Source organism: Rana temporaria, chromosome 5 (genome assembly GCF_905171775.1).
Source record: "Rana temporaria chromosome 5, aRanTem1.1, whole genome shotgun sequence".
Lineage (NCBI taxonomy): Eukaryota > Metazoa > Chordata > Amphibia > Anura > Ranidae > Rana > Rana temporaria.
The window spans coordinates 36,184,439-36,203,174 of NC_053493.1; the positions used below are offsets into that span (position 1 = coordinate 36,184,439).

General features: G+C 44.2%; 1 protein-coding gene across 1 annotated transcript in view; it reads right to left on the reverse strand.

Moving 5' to 3' along the window:
* Window positions 1-4,185: 4,185 nt before the first annotated feature.
* SRI (sorcin) overlaps window positions 4,186-18,736 on the reverse strand; it is a 46,628-nt gene continuing 32,077 nt past the window's right edge. Inside the window, exons 3-8 of the mRNA XM_040352400.1 lie at window positions 18,144-18,213; window positions 15,810-15,853; window positions 11,869-12,016; window positions 6,185-6,298; window positions 6,041-6,099; window positions 4,186-4,357 (exon numbers count right to left, since the gene is read on the reverse strand). Coding sequence (XP_040208334.1) covers window positions 4,331-4,357; window positions 6,041-6,099; window positions 6,185-6,298; window positions 11,869-12,016; window positions 15,810-15,853; window positions 18,144-18,213 — 462 coding nt within the window. The 3' untranslated portion in view covers window positions 4,186-4,330. The remainder of the gene's footprint in view (window positions 4,358-6,040; window positions 6,100-6,184; window positions 6,299-11,868; window positions 12,017-15,809; window positions 15,854-18,143; window positions 18,214-18,736) is intronic.

The window sequence follows — 18,736 nt, forward strand, 5'->3', positions numbered from 1 at the left end:
GCAGGCAGGCTGGCTAGTCAGTTAATGTTACAGTGTGTAGAGGATATATATACATCCCAGGTGTTGTGTGTGTGTGTGTATATATATTTATACACTGTATAGTTTAGCTAGATCAGTTCTTCCTAATTTACTGGTAGGCAGGTGATTGTGCTAGCTGCAGTATTCTTACGTGGTTTATTGCCTGTGTGCTCTGTAGTTTGCAACTAAAGCTACTTAGTGTGTACTGGCAGTGTGCTCTGTAGTTTGCACCTTAAGCTACGTGGTGTGTGTACTGTCTGTGCTATTTTTCTCAATGATTTTCCTCCATATTGCAGGGACCAGACATTACATTAAAGCCGCAAGCAGTTTTAATTTTTTTATAGTAATCTCATTTTGTGCAGGGACAGTTCTAAACACGTGCCACTTCACAGGCATACTATAGACACCCAGCAGGTACAATATTTAAAGGAATTTTTCAGGAGCAGTGATTTTAATGATGCGTAAATAAAAAAATGAAAAATTCCTTTAAATATTGTACCTGCTGGGTGTCTATAGTATGCCTGGGAAAAGTCTTTGAGAACCCGGGTCTTGCCCCAGGGAACACTCCTAAACATACTCCTATGGATCACAAGAGTGCAATTCATTTTGCACTCCTGTGACCTGTTTTCAGCAGAGTGCGGGCTGAAGTCTGGTCTCTTCTGACATCACGAATATCAGTCCCGACACTCTTCACAGCGAGCCACTGAGAGCCTGAGACGGCGGCTGCCCCCGCACAGCTCATTGCTCCAGTGAGCGTGGAGGGAGAAGAGCAGAGACCTGTGACTGACAGTCCACAGCAGGGGTCTTCAAACTATGGTCCTCCAGTTGTTCAGGAACTACAATTCCCATCATGCCTAGTCATGTCTGAGTTTTGCAATGCCTCATGGGATGTGTAGTTCCGCAACAGCTGGAGGGCCGTAGTTTGAGGGTCCTTGGTCTACAGCTCTCTGCTCAAGGAGCTGTGAAAAACGAGCGATCAGCGATGTTCAGTGAAGAGGCGTTGGGGGACAGATGCAGCATAGGACCTATGCTGCATCCACCGAGGTAAGTAGGATTATGGGAAAAACAAAACATACTTCTCTAAGTAAAATGCAAGTATAACATTTGCAGGTATATACAGCGTGACAGATCACAATGCCTCTGCTTTTCTTATGTATATACAGGGCCATCTTCGTTTGGGCATCATGCTGGGGGTCAGCATCTTAAGTACGATGCTAACTCAGGTGACACAATCCTGGTGCTTGTGCTGACTTTGGCGTTCACAACTGTCTAACATAGTCAAAATGTACAGACTCAGTCTTCAAGCGTTGCAGTGAATATTATTTAGTCTGTAGGAAAGTTACAGTCCACCAAGTATGGTATATACAGTGCCTCTCAAAAACAATTAGACCCCTTTTACACTGGAGGCATTTTTCAGCTTTAGCGCTAAAAGTAGCACCTGAAAAGTGCATGAAAAATGCCTCCCCTGCAGTCCCAGTGTGAAAGCCCTAGTGCTTTCACACTGAAGCGATGCGCTGGCAGGACGTTAAAAAAAAGTCCTGCAAGCAGCATCTTTGGGGAGCTTTAGGAGCGCCCCTGCCCATTGAAATCATTGGGCAGCAGCGCTTTGAACTCTTTATTCAGCTGCTGGGTTAAAAGCACCCTGCTAATGTGGCTGCGCTGTCAGTGTGAAGGCTCTTAGAATATCATCAAAAAAGTTAATGTATTTCAGTAATTCAATTCAAAAAGTGAAACTTATAAATTATATAGATTCATTACACACAGAGTGATATATTTCAAGCATTTCTTTCTTTTAGTTTTGATGATTATGGCTTACAGCTAGTGAAAACCCAACATTTTGTATCTCAAAAAGCTAGAATATTACATAAGACCAATAAAAAAAAAAAAAAGGATTTTTAAAACAAATGTTGGCTTGCTGAAAAGTATGTCCATGTACCGTATAGTATGCAATCAATACTTGGTCAGGACTCCTTTTTCATGAATTATTGCATCAATGTGGTATTGAGGCGATCTGCTTGTGGTACTGCTGGGGTGTTAGGCTGGATTCAGATCTATGCATTTTTAGTGCTTTTTTTTGCATTTTGCTCTACAGTCCATTCTGTAGTGCAAATCTGCAAAAAGCACTTAAAATGCATATGTGTGAATGCAGCCTTATGGAAGTCCAGGTTGCTGATAGAAGCCTTCAGCTCGTCTTGTTGGGTCTGGTGTCTCATCTTCCTCCTGACAATACCCCACAGATTCTCTATGAGGTTTAGGTCAGGCGAGTTTGCTGGCCAACCAATACAGTGATCCCATGATCATTAAACCAAATATTGGTACTTTTTGGCAGGTGCCAAGTCCTGCCGGAAAATGAAATCAGCATCTCCATAAATCTGGTCAGCAGAGAGAAGAATGAAGTGCTCTAGAATTTCCTGCTAGATGCCTGTGCCGACTTTGGACATGATATAACACAGTGGACCAGCAGATGACGTGGCTTCCAAATCATCACTGAAAGGGGGGACTTTGGACCACTGAACAACAATCTAGTAATTTTTCTCAGGTAAGACGCTTCTGACATTGTCTCTGGTTCAGGAGTGGCTTGACACAATGAATGTGTCAGTTGCAGACCATGTCCTGGACATATGTATGTGTGTGGTGGCTCTTGAAACACTGACACCAGCCGTAACCCACTCCTTGGGAATCTCCCTGGAATTCTTCAATTGCTTTTGCATCACAATCCTCTAAAGGCTGCGGTTATCCCTGTTGCTTGTGCACCTGTAAACAGCTTATTTAGCAATGACCCTTTGTGACTTACCCACCTTGTGAAGGGTGTCAATGACTGTCTTCTGGACAACTGTCAAGGCAACAGTCTTCCCCCCATGATTGTGTAACCTATTGAACCAGACTGAGAGACCATTTAAAGGCTCAGGAAACCTTTACAGGTGTTTTGAGTTGGGCCCCTTTCACATTGGAGCGGGAGCCGCGGTGGCGGTATAGCAGCGCTATACCGCTGGGATTGCCGCGGGAATCGGCCGCTAGCGGTGCGATATTAACCCCCCCGTTAGCAGCCAATAAAGGGTTAATACCGCCCGCAATGCGCCTCTGCAGTTTTTCAGGCCTGTACCGCCTGAAAAACTCCTCAGTGTGAAAGGGGTCTTAATTAGCTGATTAGAGTGTGACACCATTAGTCTACAATTGTGAACTTTTTCACAATATTCTAAAATACTGAATTTTGGGTTTTCACTAGCTGTAAGCTATAGAAATGAAAAGAAATGCATATATATATATATATATATATATTATATAATTTTTTTTTTTTTAAGTCAACAGTCCAAGGTATTTAGTAAGGGGTATGGTGAGTTTTTTTTTTTTTTTAACACATACGTCATCGTAAAACTGATATGGTGGTGATCAGGGACACTGACTGGTAACAGTATATGTATATTAAAAAACAAAAAAGTTTAATTTTCCATTTTTTTTCCCCCAAGATTTTTTTTATTTTTAAACACACTGACCAGAGCAATACAGTGGTACCGTAACACTGTACTACTCTGGGGAAGTGAGGATTTTTATTTTTTTTAAAACATGTTATGATGGCACTGGTATAAGCAAACTAATCATATGGTACAGATGGGTGGGATTGGCCCGGTCTGTACCATGTGATCAATCACAGCTAGTAACACAATTGTATGCAATGAATGGCAAAAAAGGAAGCAATCCATTGTGTACAAATGACATGTGATTAGTCACAGCAATCCCATGGTACCGGCAGTGGGCCGATGTCATGTGCTGCGTTCAATGGACTCAGCCGATTACAAATCGTGCCGGAGTGAGGCGCATTCCGATACACTGATCGGCCATCGGCTGAGGAATCCCTGCCTACTGCCATAGGTAGGGGGCCTGTGATGATGGAAACCATGTGAATAGCAGAATATAACATTTTACACCCCCCTAAATATTTGGGGGCGAACCTATCTTTCAAGTCATATTTATTAATAGATAACTAATTCTGGGTCCATTTTAAATTCCTTTGTTTTACAGTTTGCTGTTAATCAAATCTCATCTCATCCAATCATTGCGCATTTTCTCACACAACACAGTCAGTGCTCATGTAATCTGCTCTAAATGAGCCGATAGCTTGGTTTTATGAAATCTCAGTGGTACTTCTTCCAAAATAAAAGAAATGTCACACCTCTGCCCATCATTTATTAAAAAAAAAGAAATATTAAAAATAACCAACGCAGACAAGTGGTTACAATTACAAGCACTTCTGGGAATAAACAGTGAGCCGGTGCTGAGAATGATGCATTTTCTCCTTGGCTGTGGGCCTCCTTCAGATGCTCATAATAGCTTGGATGAACTAGAAGAAAAATAAAGTCAGTGAGAACTTTTCTTCAATGGCGCTTCCTCCTTTTCTTTCTTTCCGACCCGACCCGTGTATTCATAGATCCCCACCAAACCTGCGCTACAAAAATTCCATGAGTACCCAACATAATGCAAGGCACCCTCGTTGCTGAATGATGGTTTCTTAGTTCTATGGTTGGTGGGGAATTTTACACCCCCATGTGTATAGCTAAGGCGACACATTAACCACTTCAGCTCAGGGAAGATTTTACCTCTTTTATGACCAGGCCTTTTTGTTTTTGCCATTTCGGCACTGTGCTACTTTAACTGCCAATTGTGCGGTCATGCAACACTGTACCCAAATCATGTTTTTCACACGAATAGAGATTTTGGTGGTAATTTTATCATCACTAGGTTTTTTTATGCTTTATTCTAGATTTTGAAAGAATTTATTTTATTGCTTTCTGATTATCTATCTATCTAAATACAAAGATAGATAGATAGATAAAACAAACAAATAAAAAATATTATATATTACAGTAAAACCTTGGTTTGCGAGCAAAATTCGTTCCAGAAACATGCTTGTAATCCAAAGCACTTGTATAGCAAAGCATTTTTTTTTTTACAGGGAATAAAAGCGAAGAGAAGAGAGGCACCTCTAAGTGTAGCAATAAGTTGCTAAATGTTGTACCTTCAATTAAATTAATCATATTGCTACACTCAGGCCCCGTACACACGACCAAACATGTATGCTGAAACCGCGGGCCAGTTTCAGCATACATGTTCGGTCGTGTGTAGGCGCGAGCGGGCCGAATTCCAGCAAACATTTGCCCGCCGGGCCTTTTCCCAGCGGGCAAATATTCCTGGACATGTTTTAAAACCGTCCGCTGGAATCCTGCCCGCTCGGACATGTACGGTCGTCAGTACAGACCTACCGTACATGTCCGAGCGCCCACCGTCCCTCGCATGCGTCGAATGACTTCGACGCATGCGTGGAAGCCTTTAAATGGCAGGCCCGCCCACGTCATCGACGCGGACACGCCCCGCGTAGTGTTTACGCGCGGACTTCTGTACGATGGTTAGTACAACCATCGTACAGAAGCCCTCTGGCAGGCATGTACGGTGAAAACGGTCCGACGGACCGGTTTCACCGTACATGTTTGCTCGTGAGTACCCGGCCTTAGAGGCTCCTCTCTTTTTTTTTATACTCAGTTGTGACATGACGCTACTCTTATATCAAGACATTGCTTGTATATCAAGGCAAAGTTTATTAAAACATTTTGCTTGTCTTGCAAAATGCTCTCAAACCAAGGTTTTAATATAATATAATATATATATATATATATATATATATATATATATATATAAAAAATAATTAAATCTAAAAATGTCTTCACAAATTTTGGCCAAAATGTATTCTGCTACTTTTTTTGATAAAGAAAAAAAAATCCCAAATCAGTTGTGCGACTCAAAAAACGTAATACGGGTGCGTTAATGATGCATTCTTGCAGCATTTTTCAATGCATGTCAACTGGGAGGGGCCTTCTTAAGAATTAAAAAGTTGAAAACAATTCTCTGTACTAATGACACTGGCTGGGAAGAGGTTAACATCCAGGGGGATTAAAGGGTTAAATATGTGCCCAACTACACACAGGGGGAGGAGCCAGAGCTGGCCCAGTTTCACACATATATTACTTACATCATCATACATGAAATTCACCATTCCTTGCTGGGACACATCTCTCCTTCTGAAAGTTTCTACAAAACAATACATGAACATATTTTAGTGAAGGAATAGTCCACCGGTAGAATTTTCCCATAATCCCCCTGGCTGGTGTCATACCTGTCAGGGCTCGGAGCTTCACACAACAAGTGATGTAATCATCAAAGGAAATTCTGCCGTGGTTGCTGTACCTCCTGGTGATAACGTTCAGGGCTTGTGGGCTCAATCTGAAGCCTGAAAGAAAAATACAGCGGCTCAGCTTTCATTTGTCTGTACTCACCTACTGTAAGCTAGGAGGTACACAGGGACTCGAATCTCTCACTTCTTTGAGATTTAAAAAATAAATGTAAACTTTCGCCACACTTTTCTTTTTTCTTTGCTTTGCCCCCCAGGCGAATGTCCTTACTTTCTATCTGTCCTCACTGCTGATATAGGGTGATGGTGGTCAACAGCAGACTCTCAACAGTTTTCAGACTACACATCTCGCAAGGAGATGCACTATATTGCCAAAAGTATTGGGACACCTCCTTTACACGCATTTGAACTTTAATGGCATCCCAGTCTTGGTTCAATATTGAGTTGGCCCACCCTTTGCAGCTATAACAGCTTCAACTCTTCTGGGAAGGCCGTCCACAAGGTGTAGGAGTGTCTATGGGAATGTTTGACCATTCTTCCAGAAGCGCATTTGTGAGGTCAGGCACTGATGTTGGACGAGAAGACCTTGCTCAGCCTCCAGTCCAATTCATCCCAAAGATGTTCTTCCAGGTTGAGGTCAGGACCAGTCAATTCCTTCACCCCAAACTTGCTCATCCATGTCTTTGAATAAGACCAGTAAGACAAGGTCATGCCGTATCGGATTGTTCCGCTTAAAAAAAGCAGTGCTGTGTTTGGAATGTTTTCATTTTATATCAGTCTTTCGCAACCTTTTTCAACACAGAGGAACCTTTGAAATAACTTTGCTGGCTCAGGGAAGCCCTTCTAAAAATGGAAAAAATAATCTAAAACTCGATATAGATTAGTGTGATGGTCACTGGGAAGAATGCTCCTTACACTTGTGGTCATTGGGAAGAATCTCCCCTCTTACCGATAGTTAAAATCATTGCTGTCAATGAGAGAGGCAGAAATTGCTCGAGAAACCTCTGAAAAGTTGACACTATAAAGCAGGATTTCTTCAGAGGTTGCTGGCGGTTCCTTGAGCAATTTCTGCCTCTCACATAAGTTCTCACTAACACCAATGATTTTAACAGCAGCAGAAATTGCTCAAGAAACCTCTGAAGAAACCCTGCTTTATAGTGTGAACTTTTCAAACTTGTCCCTAAAATATAAATCACTCAGAACTAAAGGGGTCGTACACACAGGCCGAATATCAAGCAGTATCATTGTACGGGAGCGGGTCCGGCTTCTGTCGAAGGGGCATGACAGAGAGCACTGATTGGATGCCGATCTGCAGACCTTTTTCCCATTATTCCTCTTTGACAGAAGCCGGACCGGCTGCTGTACACACGGGCCAAATGATACCGCCTGATATTCAGCCCCTTTAGCTCCGAGTGGTTATATTTTAGGGGCAAGTTTGCAGAAACCCTGCTTTAGGATGGATTCACACCTATGCACTTTTAGTGCATTTTGCAGATTTGCACTACAGTCCATTTAACATGGTTTCCCATGGAACACGTTCTGTTGTACAAATTAATGAATGAATGAAAAACTTATATAGCGCAGCACATGCAAACTAAATTGCCTCTGGGCGCTCGTTGTTCCTGTCTCTTGATATCAAAAGAGATGAGTTTTGATCTTTCTTCTGAAGGTCAGGTGGTTTTCCTCCAACCGAATGCTGGTTGGTAAAGCGTTCCATAGTCTGGGACCTTGGAGCGCAAATCTTCTTTCTCCTTTGGACTTGAATTTGGGTATCTGAAGCAGATTTTGGTTGGTGGATCGCAAAATGCGATTGGCGTTGTGAGCTTTTATCTTGTCGCAAAGATATTGCGGAGCCTTCCCATGGATGCACTTATGTGTCAGACAGAGTGCTTTAAAAGCAATTCTGTCCTTTACTGGCAACCAGTGAAGGGTTCTCAGTGAAGGTGAGATTGATTCCCATGTTTTTTTCCCAGTCACCAGTCTGGCGGCCGTATTTTGTACGACTTGCAGGCGAGCGATTTGGTACTTTGGGAGTCCAAGGTAAAGGGCATTAGCATAGTCCAATCTGGAGTTCACAATTGCTCCCACCACGACCGCTACGTCTTCTTTAGGAATAAATGGAATAAGTCTGTGTAGTAGGCGCAGCAGATGGTGGGATCCGCTGACTACTGACCCTATTTGTGCGTCCATTGTCATGTAGGTGTCGAAGATGACCCCGAGACTTTTGACTTTGGAGCTAGGGGTGATGATTTATGTACAATGCTGTTGTACAAATCTGCAAAATGCACTAAAAAAATGCATAGGTGTGAATCCAGCCTTATAGTGTAACCCAGGGGTGTCCAAACTTTTTTCAAAGAGGGCCAGATTTGATGAAGTGAACATGCGTGAGGGCCGAACATTTTTCTTGAGATTCTTTGAACCATTAAAATTTGGTCTAAGTGTGTTTCTCCGAGCACTAATACATTGCCCAGCAAGAATTCTCCTGCCTTTGTGGCTGTGTGTGGTGAAGAGATGAGCTTGGGTGTGTTATTTGGATATACCGTATTTATCGGCGTATAACACGCACCTTCACGTTAAAAAAATCTTACATTTTAAATAAAGAACTGTGAAGCAAAATAAGGGTCACTGCCCATTAATGCAACCTTATCAGTGCCCTGAATGCAGCGCCCCCATTGCCCTGAATGCAGACTCACCATTGCAGCCTGATTCATGCCCATCTGTAGCATTGGAGGAGACAGGGAGGGGGGCAGGACAAGCGCCGATAGACATACAGGAGAAACTCCTGTTTTATCAACGGCCTCTTTAATAGAAAGTCCCGCCTCCTGTGATGGACAGAACGGCAGTGCAATCGCAGCGCAGGAGACAGGACTTTCTTTTACAGAGGTCACCATGCAAACAGAAAATACTCCTGTATGCACGGCGCTCGTCCCGGCTCCTCCTCGGCAGCCAGCATGTATTTCTTTTGGGGATTCGTTGGGGCCACAAAAGATATACATGTTAAGATGACCAGGCGGGCCGTCCGGAACACGGCCGCGATCGGAACGCTGCCGGACTTTTGACATGCCTTTTAGAGGTTGTTGGAGGTTTCTCGAGCAATGAGCAATTTCTGCCTCTCAGATAAGTTCCCACTGACACCATTGAGCTTTTTAACTATTGGTATCTTCCCAGATAATTTTTTCAATTTTTAGAAGGGGTTCCCTGAGCCAGAAAAGTTATTTCAAATGTTCCTCTGTTTTGAAAAGGTTGAGAAAGGTTGATGAAAAATGAATACATTCTAAACACAGCACTGCTTTTTTTAAGCAAAACAATCGGATACAGCGTCACCTTACTGGTCCATGGAATGTATATAAAGTCTGGGCTTTGCACATCACAGTGGACACACCCCTACAAAAAGGAGTCGTCTGGGTTCTATAGAGATGGGCCCTGGACCTGTATACAGGCATACCCCACTTTTAAGTACACAACGGGACCAGAGCATGTATGTAAAACGAAAATGTACTTAAAGTGAAACAATACCCTTTTCCACTTCTAGGGTGTAGTGGGGGGTCAGGGACTGTAGTGGGGGTGTCAAGAGCTGTAGTTGAGGTCTCAGGGGCTGTAGTGGGGGTGTCAGGGGCACATTGGACAGCGTGGGGTATGCTCTCGGAGCTTCAGCTCCTTCTACTGCGGCTGCAAAATGTCCGTACAATACTTGTAAGGCACTTTACATACACTCGCAGGTATGTCCTTACTCGCGAGTGTATGTAAAGTGAGTGTACTTAAAGCGGGGTATGCCTGTAGATAGCACCCTGCGACTGACTACAATGCATTGTGCAAGTGCCAAGGTGAGCGTCCATACAGGATCATTACAAGCCATCGCCACAGCACAGGATCCCGGGTACAACTCCCAAGGTTTTCTACAGAGGTTGTGTTGATCCAGGTGCACGGTTTCTATTTTTGGTATTGGAACGCAGTGAAGGCGATTAACCACTTAAGGACCGCCTCCTGCACATATACGTCGGCAGAATGGCACGGCTGGGCACATGTACGTCCTGTACTAGTACCCAGCCGTGGGTCGCGGGACCCGATCGCCGCTGGAGACCCACGATCAGTCCCCGGAGCTAAAGAACGAGGAGAGCCGTGTGTAAACACAGCTTCCCCGTTCTTCACTGTGGCGCCAGCATCGATCGCGTCATCCCCTTTATAGGGGGACACAATCGATGACGTCACACCTACAGCCACACCCCCCCTACAGTTGTAAACACACTTCAGGGAACACATAACCCCATCAGCGCCCCCCTGTGGTTAACTCCCAAACTGCAACTGTCATTTTCACAATAAACAATGCATTTTAAATGCATTTTTTGCTGTGAAAATGACAATGGTCCCAAAAATGTGTCAAAATTGTCCGCCATAATGTCGCAGTCAAAAAAAAAAAAAAACGCTGATCGCCGCCATTAGTAGTAAAAAAATAATAATTAATAAAAATGCAATAAAACTATCCCCTATTTTGTAAACGCTATAAATTTTGCGCAAACCAACCGATAAACGCTTATTGCGATTTTTTAAACCAAAATTAGGTAGAATAATACGTATCGGCCTAAACTGAGTAAAAAAAAAAATTTTTTTTTAAAAAATTGTCGCTCTTTTTTTGTTTATAGCGCAGAAAATAAAAACCGCAGAGGTGATCAAATACCACCAAAAGAAAGCTCTATTTGTGGGGAAAAAAAGGACGCCAATCTTGTTTGGGAGCCACATCGCGCGACCGCGCAATTGTCAGTTAAAGCGACGCAGTGCCGAATCGCAAAAAGGGGCAAGGTCCTTTAGCTGCATTTTGGTCCGGGTCTAAAGTGGTTAACTGAACAGTTATAGAAGATGAAATAAACTAGTTAAGGTGAGAGTTATTTCTCCGCAAGGGAGAGGCAGTCCATCACCTTATGAAACCAGCAAAGAACAGACTCCTCAGGGAGTAGGGTTATAGAGAAGGCGCCCAGGAGGGTGGCCTCAAAAGCTTTGCCAGTGTCCAATCACCTGAAGGTACGAGTCTATAACCTCGGGGTCTATAATACTTTACTCGTGTTCTGTACTGTAAAATTAAGATACTAAAGTTTCTAATAGATTGAAAAGGTTAAAAAGGGATTGTAAAGTCTCATAGGTTTTCACATTCTATGCATGAAGGTGAAAAAAAAGTTTTTGCTGCTGCTGCCCCTTCTTCTTACCTGAGCCCATCTGTTCCAGTGATGAGCATGAGCCCAGTGGCTTTGCCTGCTGTCTGTCCTCTTTGGATAGATTGGCTCCCGCTGCTGTCAATCAAATCCAGTGACACGGGGGCGAGGCCTGAGTCCTGCAGTCTGTGTCAATAGACGCAACAGTGGGACTAGGGAGCACGCCCGCACGGGTGCACCCATGGAGTGCGGCTCTCTCTGGGGGCACCAGATGAAGGGGAGGAGCCAGGGGCACCCCAGAAGAAGAGATTCAGGGATGCAGTGCACAAAGCAGGCAAGTATAATTTTTTATACATTTTTAAAAACATTCAAACCTTTACAACCCCTTTAAGAACTTCTTTAGGGGTTTTATTGCCATCTTTGTCCTCATCGAGGATATTTTCCAGCCCTTCCTTTCAGAAGAGGAAGTGCAGAGAATTACCTCTATGGGGACACGGGCAGCAATTAGGTTTTCCTTGTACGTACCCATAGCTGCCATAGATCTGTTGAGCTCTATCCCATCTACTGATCCGCTCATGTTTGTGTCCACGGCCATGAAGTTCTGTCTCCACCCATTCAATACCATCCCAATCTCTTTGAACTCATTGAAGCCCAGCTTGCCCGACAGGTCCCTCTGTGCAAGTAAACATTAAGGAAAAAAGAAACCACAAAAAAAAGTTCTGGAGAACTGCACAGTATAAAAAAAAAAAAAAAACACACAAACACACAAACACACACACACACACACACACACACACACACACACACACACACACACACACACACACCTGTAGTAGTGATACCAAGGGGCAGAAAAAAAAAAAAAGTTCATATAGTTCAGGCTATGACAGCCCCTGTATTCCTCTCATGACAGGTTTACTTGCCCATTGCCCAGCTCTACTTTTCTTGATTGCCAGCAGGAGCCTCACTGTCAACACCATAGTTCCACTTTACTACTAAACAGCAGAGCGTAAGCTTGTTGCAGCACCAAAGGAATGCAAGCATGCCCCCTCCCCCCTGAAAAAAGTATGGGCCAAGTGTCATGCAGTCCCGTGAACAATTTGTCATCCATTAGCAATCTTGTTGCATGCTTTCTGCTAGGACTTCAATCATTAGGCAATGAAGACTGGTATCTGACAGCAAAGAAGCATCTCCACTAGTGAGGTACTTAAAGCGGTGGTTCACCCTGCTGAACAACATTTCAGCATACAATTCGGCATCGTAGCGCGAGCTACAGTATGCCGGTCTTACATTTTTTATCCCCGTACTCACTGTTTAATCGTACCTAGACGATTCCGTCTGCCGCGGGGAATGGGCGTTCCTAGCAAGAGGGAGGGTGATTGACGGCCGACTCTGGCACGTCACGCTCCCCGAAGACAGCCGGAGTAGGTCTCGGCTCTTCACGGCGCCTGCGCACAGGCGCCGTGAAGAGCCAAGCCTATTTCGGCTATTTCCGGAGAAGCGTGGCGCGCCAGAGCCGGCCGTCAATCACTTTCCGTCTGGATTGGAACGCCCATTCCCCGTGGGCAGTCGGAATCGTCTAGGTACGATTAAACAGTGAGTACGGGGATAAAAAATGCAAGACCGGCATACTGTAGCTCGCGCTACTATGCCGAATTTTATGCTAGAATAAAAAAAAATTTTTTTTTTTTTTTAATAGGGTGAACCCCCGCTTTAAGGTGCACTTACTTTCGGTTAGCAAGCATCTAGTGGTAGACCAACAACATTGTGCAATGCAGTATAATGCAAGCTCATTATCCGCTCTCCCCATAACTCTGCAACTCTAATGCCGTCGTTTTTTGTGATAGAAAAAAACGACGTTTTATGTGATGTAAAAAAACAACGTTTTTGAAACTTCATTTTAAAAAACGACGTAGCATACACACCATCGTTTTTTCAAAATGCTCTAGCAAAGCTCGGTTACGTTCAGCACATACGACGGCACTCTGTTCCATTCAAGCTCGCTTCATAACTTGCTTCTGAGCATGTGCGGGTTTAAAAATGCGTTTTAAACGTCGTTTTGCCCACACACTATAATTTTAAATGACACAAAAAATTACGTTTTGAAAAAATGACACAAAAAAATGAAGCATGTTCGAATTTTTTTTTTTGTCGTTTTTCAGAAGACATAAAACAAAGTTTTCCCCACACACGGTCATTTTAAATGACGTTTTTAAAAATGACGTTTTTTTTCATCACAAAAAGTGATGATGTGTACGCAGCATTAGACCCCTTTTACACTGAGGAGTTTTTCAGGCGGTACAGCGCTAAAAATAGCGCTGCTATACCGCCTGAAAAACTCCTTCACTGCCTACTCAATGTGAAAGCCCGAGGGCTTTCACACTGAGGCGATGCGCTGGCGGGAGAGAAAAAATATCTCCTGTCAGCAGCATCTTTGGAGCGGTGAGAGGAGCGGCGTGTATAACGCTCCTTCCCATTTAAAACAATGGGAAACCGCGGCAATACCGCCCGCAATGCGCCTCTGCAGAGGCGAATTGCAGGCGGTATTAGCCCTTTATCGCCCGCTAGCGATGTATACACCGCTCCCGCACCACCCCAAAGACGCTGCTTGCAGGAATTTTCCCGTCCTGCAATTGCACCGCCCCCGTGGGAAAGCAGTTTACAAGTGCTTTTCAGGTGCTATTTTTAGCGCAAAAACGCCTGTAAAATGCCTCGAATACCTGTAAAAGTAGTCCAAGGCTGGTTTCAGACCTATGCGAATTGGCATCGCATCCATTTCGCATATCAGGAGAATGTGACCGGCTCTCTATAGAGCCGGTTCACATATCTCCGGGGCGGCTGCGGAGCGCACTGCACAGAAATGCTGTGTGTCTTTGGCTCCGTTTTAGGGTCGAATTCAGGCACAGATTTGGTCCCGATACGGAGAACAGGGACACACATCATTCCTGTGCGATCCACGGCCGGTTTAGATGTGAACCGAGCATTAGGGTTTATAAATCCCAAACCTTTCATTTTAGTTTTCATAGTTGTCATCAGTCCAATGTGTGCGCACATCAGGCACACACATTTAGGGGTATTGGCCAGGGTGCAATCCATGGAATAAAAGTATATAAAATATGCAGCAGGTGCATCCAACGGGACCAAAGCTCCATTCACACCAATGTGTTTTTTCATGCTTTTTGCAGAAATTTTTTTTTTTTAACATGGGTTCCTATGGAACATGTTCACATCAATGCATTTTTGTGCCTCTGCGTTTTTGGAAAGGGTCAGGGACTTTTTTTAAATTGCAAAACAGTGCTTTTTTTGGTTCAATAGACTAAAATGCAGAAGCTGCAGAGAGGCATATAGTGCATTTTTAAAGCCATTTGAAATATGCCCAACAACCCCCACCCCCAGTAATAATAAAAAAAGAAAAGCGTAAAAATAACCACAGAAAGCACTGCAGAAACGCTCAAAGGCAACTAAGGCCCGATTCACACCTATGCATTTTGAGGCTGGGTTTACACTAGTGCGAATTGGTCTTTTGGTCCGAATTCAGCCTGAAATTCTTGGTGAATGGAGACGCACCGGACTCCTGTTGTGAGCCGCTGCGTTCTCAAGTGTGGACCCAGCCTTAGTGCTTTTTTTCAGATTCGCACTACAGAACATGTTCCATGAGAAATCAGGTTAAATGGACTGTAGTGCAAATCTGCAAAAATCACTAAATACATGGTGTGAATCAGGCCTTGCAGCAGGAAGAATTTTCCAATGTAGTTTAATCAATGTCAGAGTTTTGGTGGGGCACAGACCGCCTTTCTCAAGACAGGTGAGAAAGGTGGGCCGGCCCTGCCGAAATGCTGACATTGATTAAAGTGGAGTTCCACCCTGAATTTTTTTTTTATATACTTACCAGAAATAGCGGTTGCTATGCGGAAGTCCGTAATCTGCCTCTTCATCGTCCGCGTGGGTCTTCTTCCTCCTTCTTCCTGTGAATGGGGTGCGCTGACTTCTGGGAACTGTGTGTATCCTAGAAAAGCAGCCGACCCATTCACAAAGAGCTCGCCCATGCACAGTAGGAAACGGGCAGTGAAGCCGCACGGCTCTTTCCCTTACTGAGGATGGTGGCGCTGGGAGCTGCTAGAATCGAGGGATCGGACTCGGGGCAGCCGACATCGCGGGCAAGTAGGACAGGTAAGTGTCCTTATTAAAAGTCAGCAGCTACAGTGTTTGTAGCTGCTCACTTTTAAAAAAATAAAATTGCGGGTGGAACCTCGCTTTAAGCTACATTGGAAAAATTCCTTCTACTCCCTTCACTGCAAAATCTGGTATTGGGAGGAATCTGGAGTGCTGCAGGACTGCTTGTTATAGGTAGAAGGTATTGTACTAGGGCTGAGCAAGTGCCAAATATTACATATATACCAGATTAGGTAAAAAAAAAGTCTAGCATAAAAGAGGAACAAACTGTAATAATCAGATAAGAAGGATACATCCAGCATGGAAATCATCAGTCTACAGGTTTCCAGGTTAAAGGCTGTAAAAGAAAGAAATATAATCAGTTTGACATGATAAAAACAAGAGACAGTAAGGCTCCATTCACACCTTGGCGACAAAACGCCCGACACGCTGGAGGGGCGAATTTCCATTGCTGTCTATGAGATGGTTCACATGTCACGCCGAAACGCTGTACGCCTGCCGCCTGAAACAAGTCCCGGACCCTTTTTTTCAGGCGGCATTGGCGTTCGGCCATAGACAGCAATGTTTAATTCTTTGTAAAAAAAAAAAAAAAAGTAAACGAAATCGTGGCAAAATACGCCGTGCACGCGGCGTTACTTGTCGCCTAGGTGTGAATGCAGCCTTACAGGCATCTGAGCAGGAAATCGGATACTATTTAGGCCTGCTTACACCAAAATGTGGTGGTGGGGGGGGGGGGGGGGGGTCATGGGTTGGGAAACCTGCATTTCGTGCGGATTTCCCCCACCGCATTCAAAACGCAATGCACTTGATCTGTCAGTGCAATGCCAACGATGATGCCAACGCAGTGTGTTGGCCTGCACCAGATCGCGTGGTACAGAAGTATTTTGCGATCTGGTTACCCTGCGTCCTGACAAGTAGTGCATTCACTACTTTTCCTGCAGTCTGGCATGATTTTAGCCCATTTAAATGAATGAGCTGAAATCGCACTGCACCATGATTGCCTGTAAATTGCACAGAATGTTACTGTGCGATTCCTGGTGGGAAACGGCCCTTTCTGTAGAGCCATGGTGTACACACAGAATTGATGCACAATGCAGTTTGGCGAAGTGAAACCGCTTTACAAGGTTATCAAATCTGTTAAAAAATTAAACTAGAATTGTAGCTTAATTTACAGACCATCTATTCTGCTGGAGAGGAGCATGAAAATCTGGCAACATACATTTATGTTTATGGGGTGGCTCCGATGTCTTGTGGGGTCCCCTATGCACAGCTGCACCAATCTCTCGCTCTATGTGCAGGTTCTCTACGATTATAGATTGTAAGCTCTAACGAGCAGGGCCCTCCGATTCCTCCTGTATTGTAACTGTACTGTATTGCACCCATGTTGTAAAGCACTGTGTAAACTGTTGGCAATATATAAATCCTGTATAATAATAATAATATTATAATAATATAATAATTATAATAGTTGCAGTAGCAATCACAATTAAATTAGGGATAGTAAAATATATAGGGCCAGATTCTCTAAAAAACGCCTATCTTTAGGCGGGCGTAGCGTATCTCAGATACACTACGCCGCCGTAAATTTTCCGCTCTAAGTTACGGCGGCGTAGTGTATCTGATACGGCGTAAGCCCGCGTAATTCAAACTAGGCTAGTGTGGGCGTGTTTTATGTTAATGTTTCGTGACCCGACGTGATTGACGTTTTTAACGAACGGTGCATGCGCGCGCATGCTCAGTATCACGTCGATTTTTCAAATTAAATTGCGCTCGCTCAATGCCTAGTCGATGTGAACGTAACTTACGTCCAGCCCCAATCACGGACGACTTACACAAACAATGTAAAACGTGAAAAATTTGACGCTGTTCCGACGTCCATACCTAACATTAGTACGCCTCATAGAGCAGGGGTAACTATACGCCGAAAAAAGCCTTACGCAAACGACGTAAAAAAAAATTCGCCGGCCGCACGTACGTTTGAGAATCGGCGTATCTAGCTCATTACCATATTCGACGCGTAAATCGACGGAAGCGCCACCTAGCAGCCAGCGTAAATATGCAACTTAGATACGACGGCGCAAGAGACTTACGCCGGTCGGATCTAAGAGAAATCTATGCGTAACTGATTCTAAGAATCAGGCGCATAGATACGACGTCTCAAACTCAGAGTTACGACGGCGTATCTGGAGATACGCCGGCGTAACTCCTCCGAGAATCTGGGCCATACTATGCTAGGTAGATCCTGCTGGAGAGGAGCAGCAGCAGGAACATATGTAATCAGCTCATAAAATATAAAGTTTATTTGTTTCCACTATCTACATTTTTCTCCTGATCGCAAAATCAATATCTGAGCCAGGTTTATTTAAACATAATAAAGATAAAAGTCATTATTTCTGCAGTCCCAGGTATAATATTCACCAATTCCCTTGAAATACATGTAGCCATACATTATCGCTCCCCTCCTATAAATGGGGCTCTGTGACAGATTGCTCTTCCCCTTATTACACAGGTGCTCTGTATATTCATGAAGGAGGAGCGAGTTCTGATTGGCTGATGGGAAACTGCACTTTGCATTAGAGGGTGGTGTCCAGGTGTCACCATTGTAGAATGAAAGACCCCAATCTTACGTTTGTATGTTCCAGACATGCCATATTGTGTGAGACATCTCTGCAGCTCTTCAGCATCGATCTGTCCGTCCTGCAAGAAAAACAAACAATTATCACAGCATCGTTCTGCAAAATACCTCCAGGCAAGAGATATCGATCAGGAAAAAACGTCAGCCCTCAGGAGTTTACTTTTATAGTGTTATCCAATTCCAAGAATAAAAACTCTGTATATAGCAGCATACCAGTACTTAGATGTGGTGACTGCGTTCGTTTTCTTTTATCTACTGGTAAGTGCAAGCGACACTTCCTGCCCTAGGGTGACAACACGCTGTGTTGAAGAAGAGGTTGTCACTCTAGGGCAGGACGTGTGTAAGGACTACATAACACCTCCCCCTCTCCATAACTTTGGGGGGGGCGGTCTTTAGCTTAGGCCCCTTTCACACTGGGGCGGGAGGTGCGGTGGCGGTAAAGCGCAGTTTGCCGGGGGTATAGCCGCAGTGTCCCATTGCTTTCAATGGGCAGGAGTGGTGGAGGAGTGGTATACACACACACCACTCCAAAGATGCGGCTAGCAGGACTTTTTTTTCCGTCCTGTCAGCGCACCGCTCCAGTGT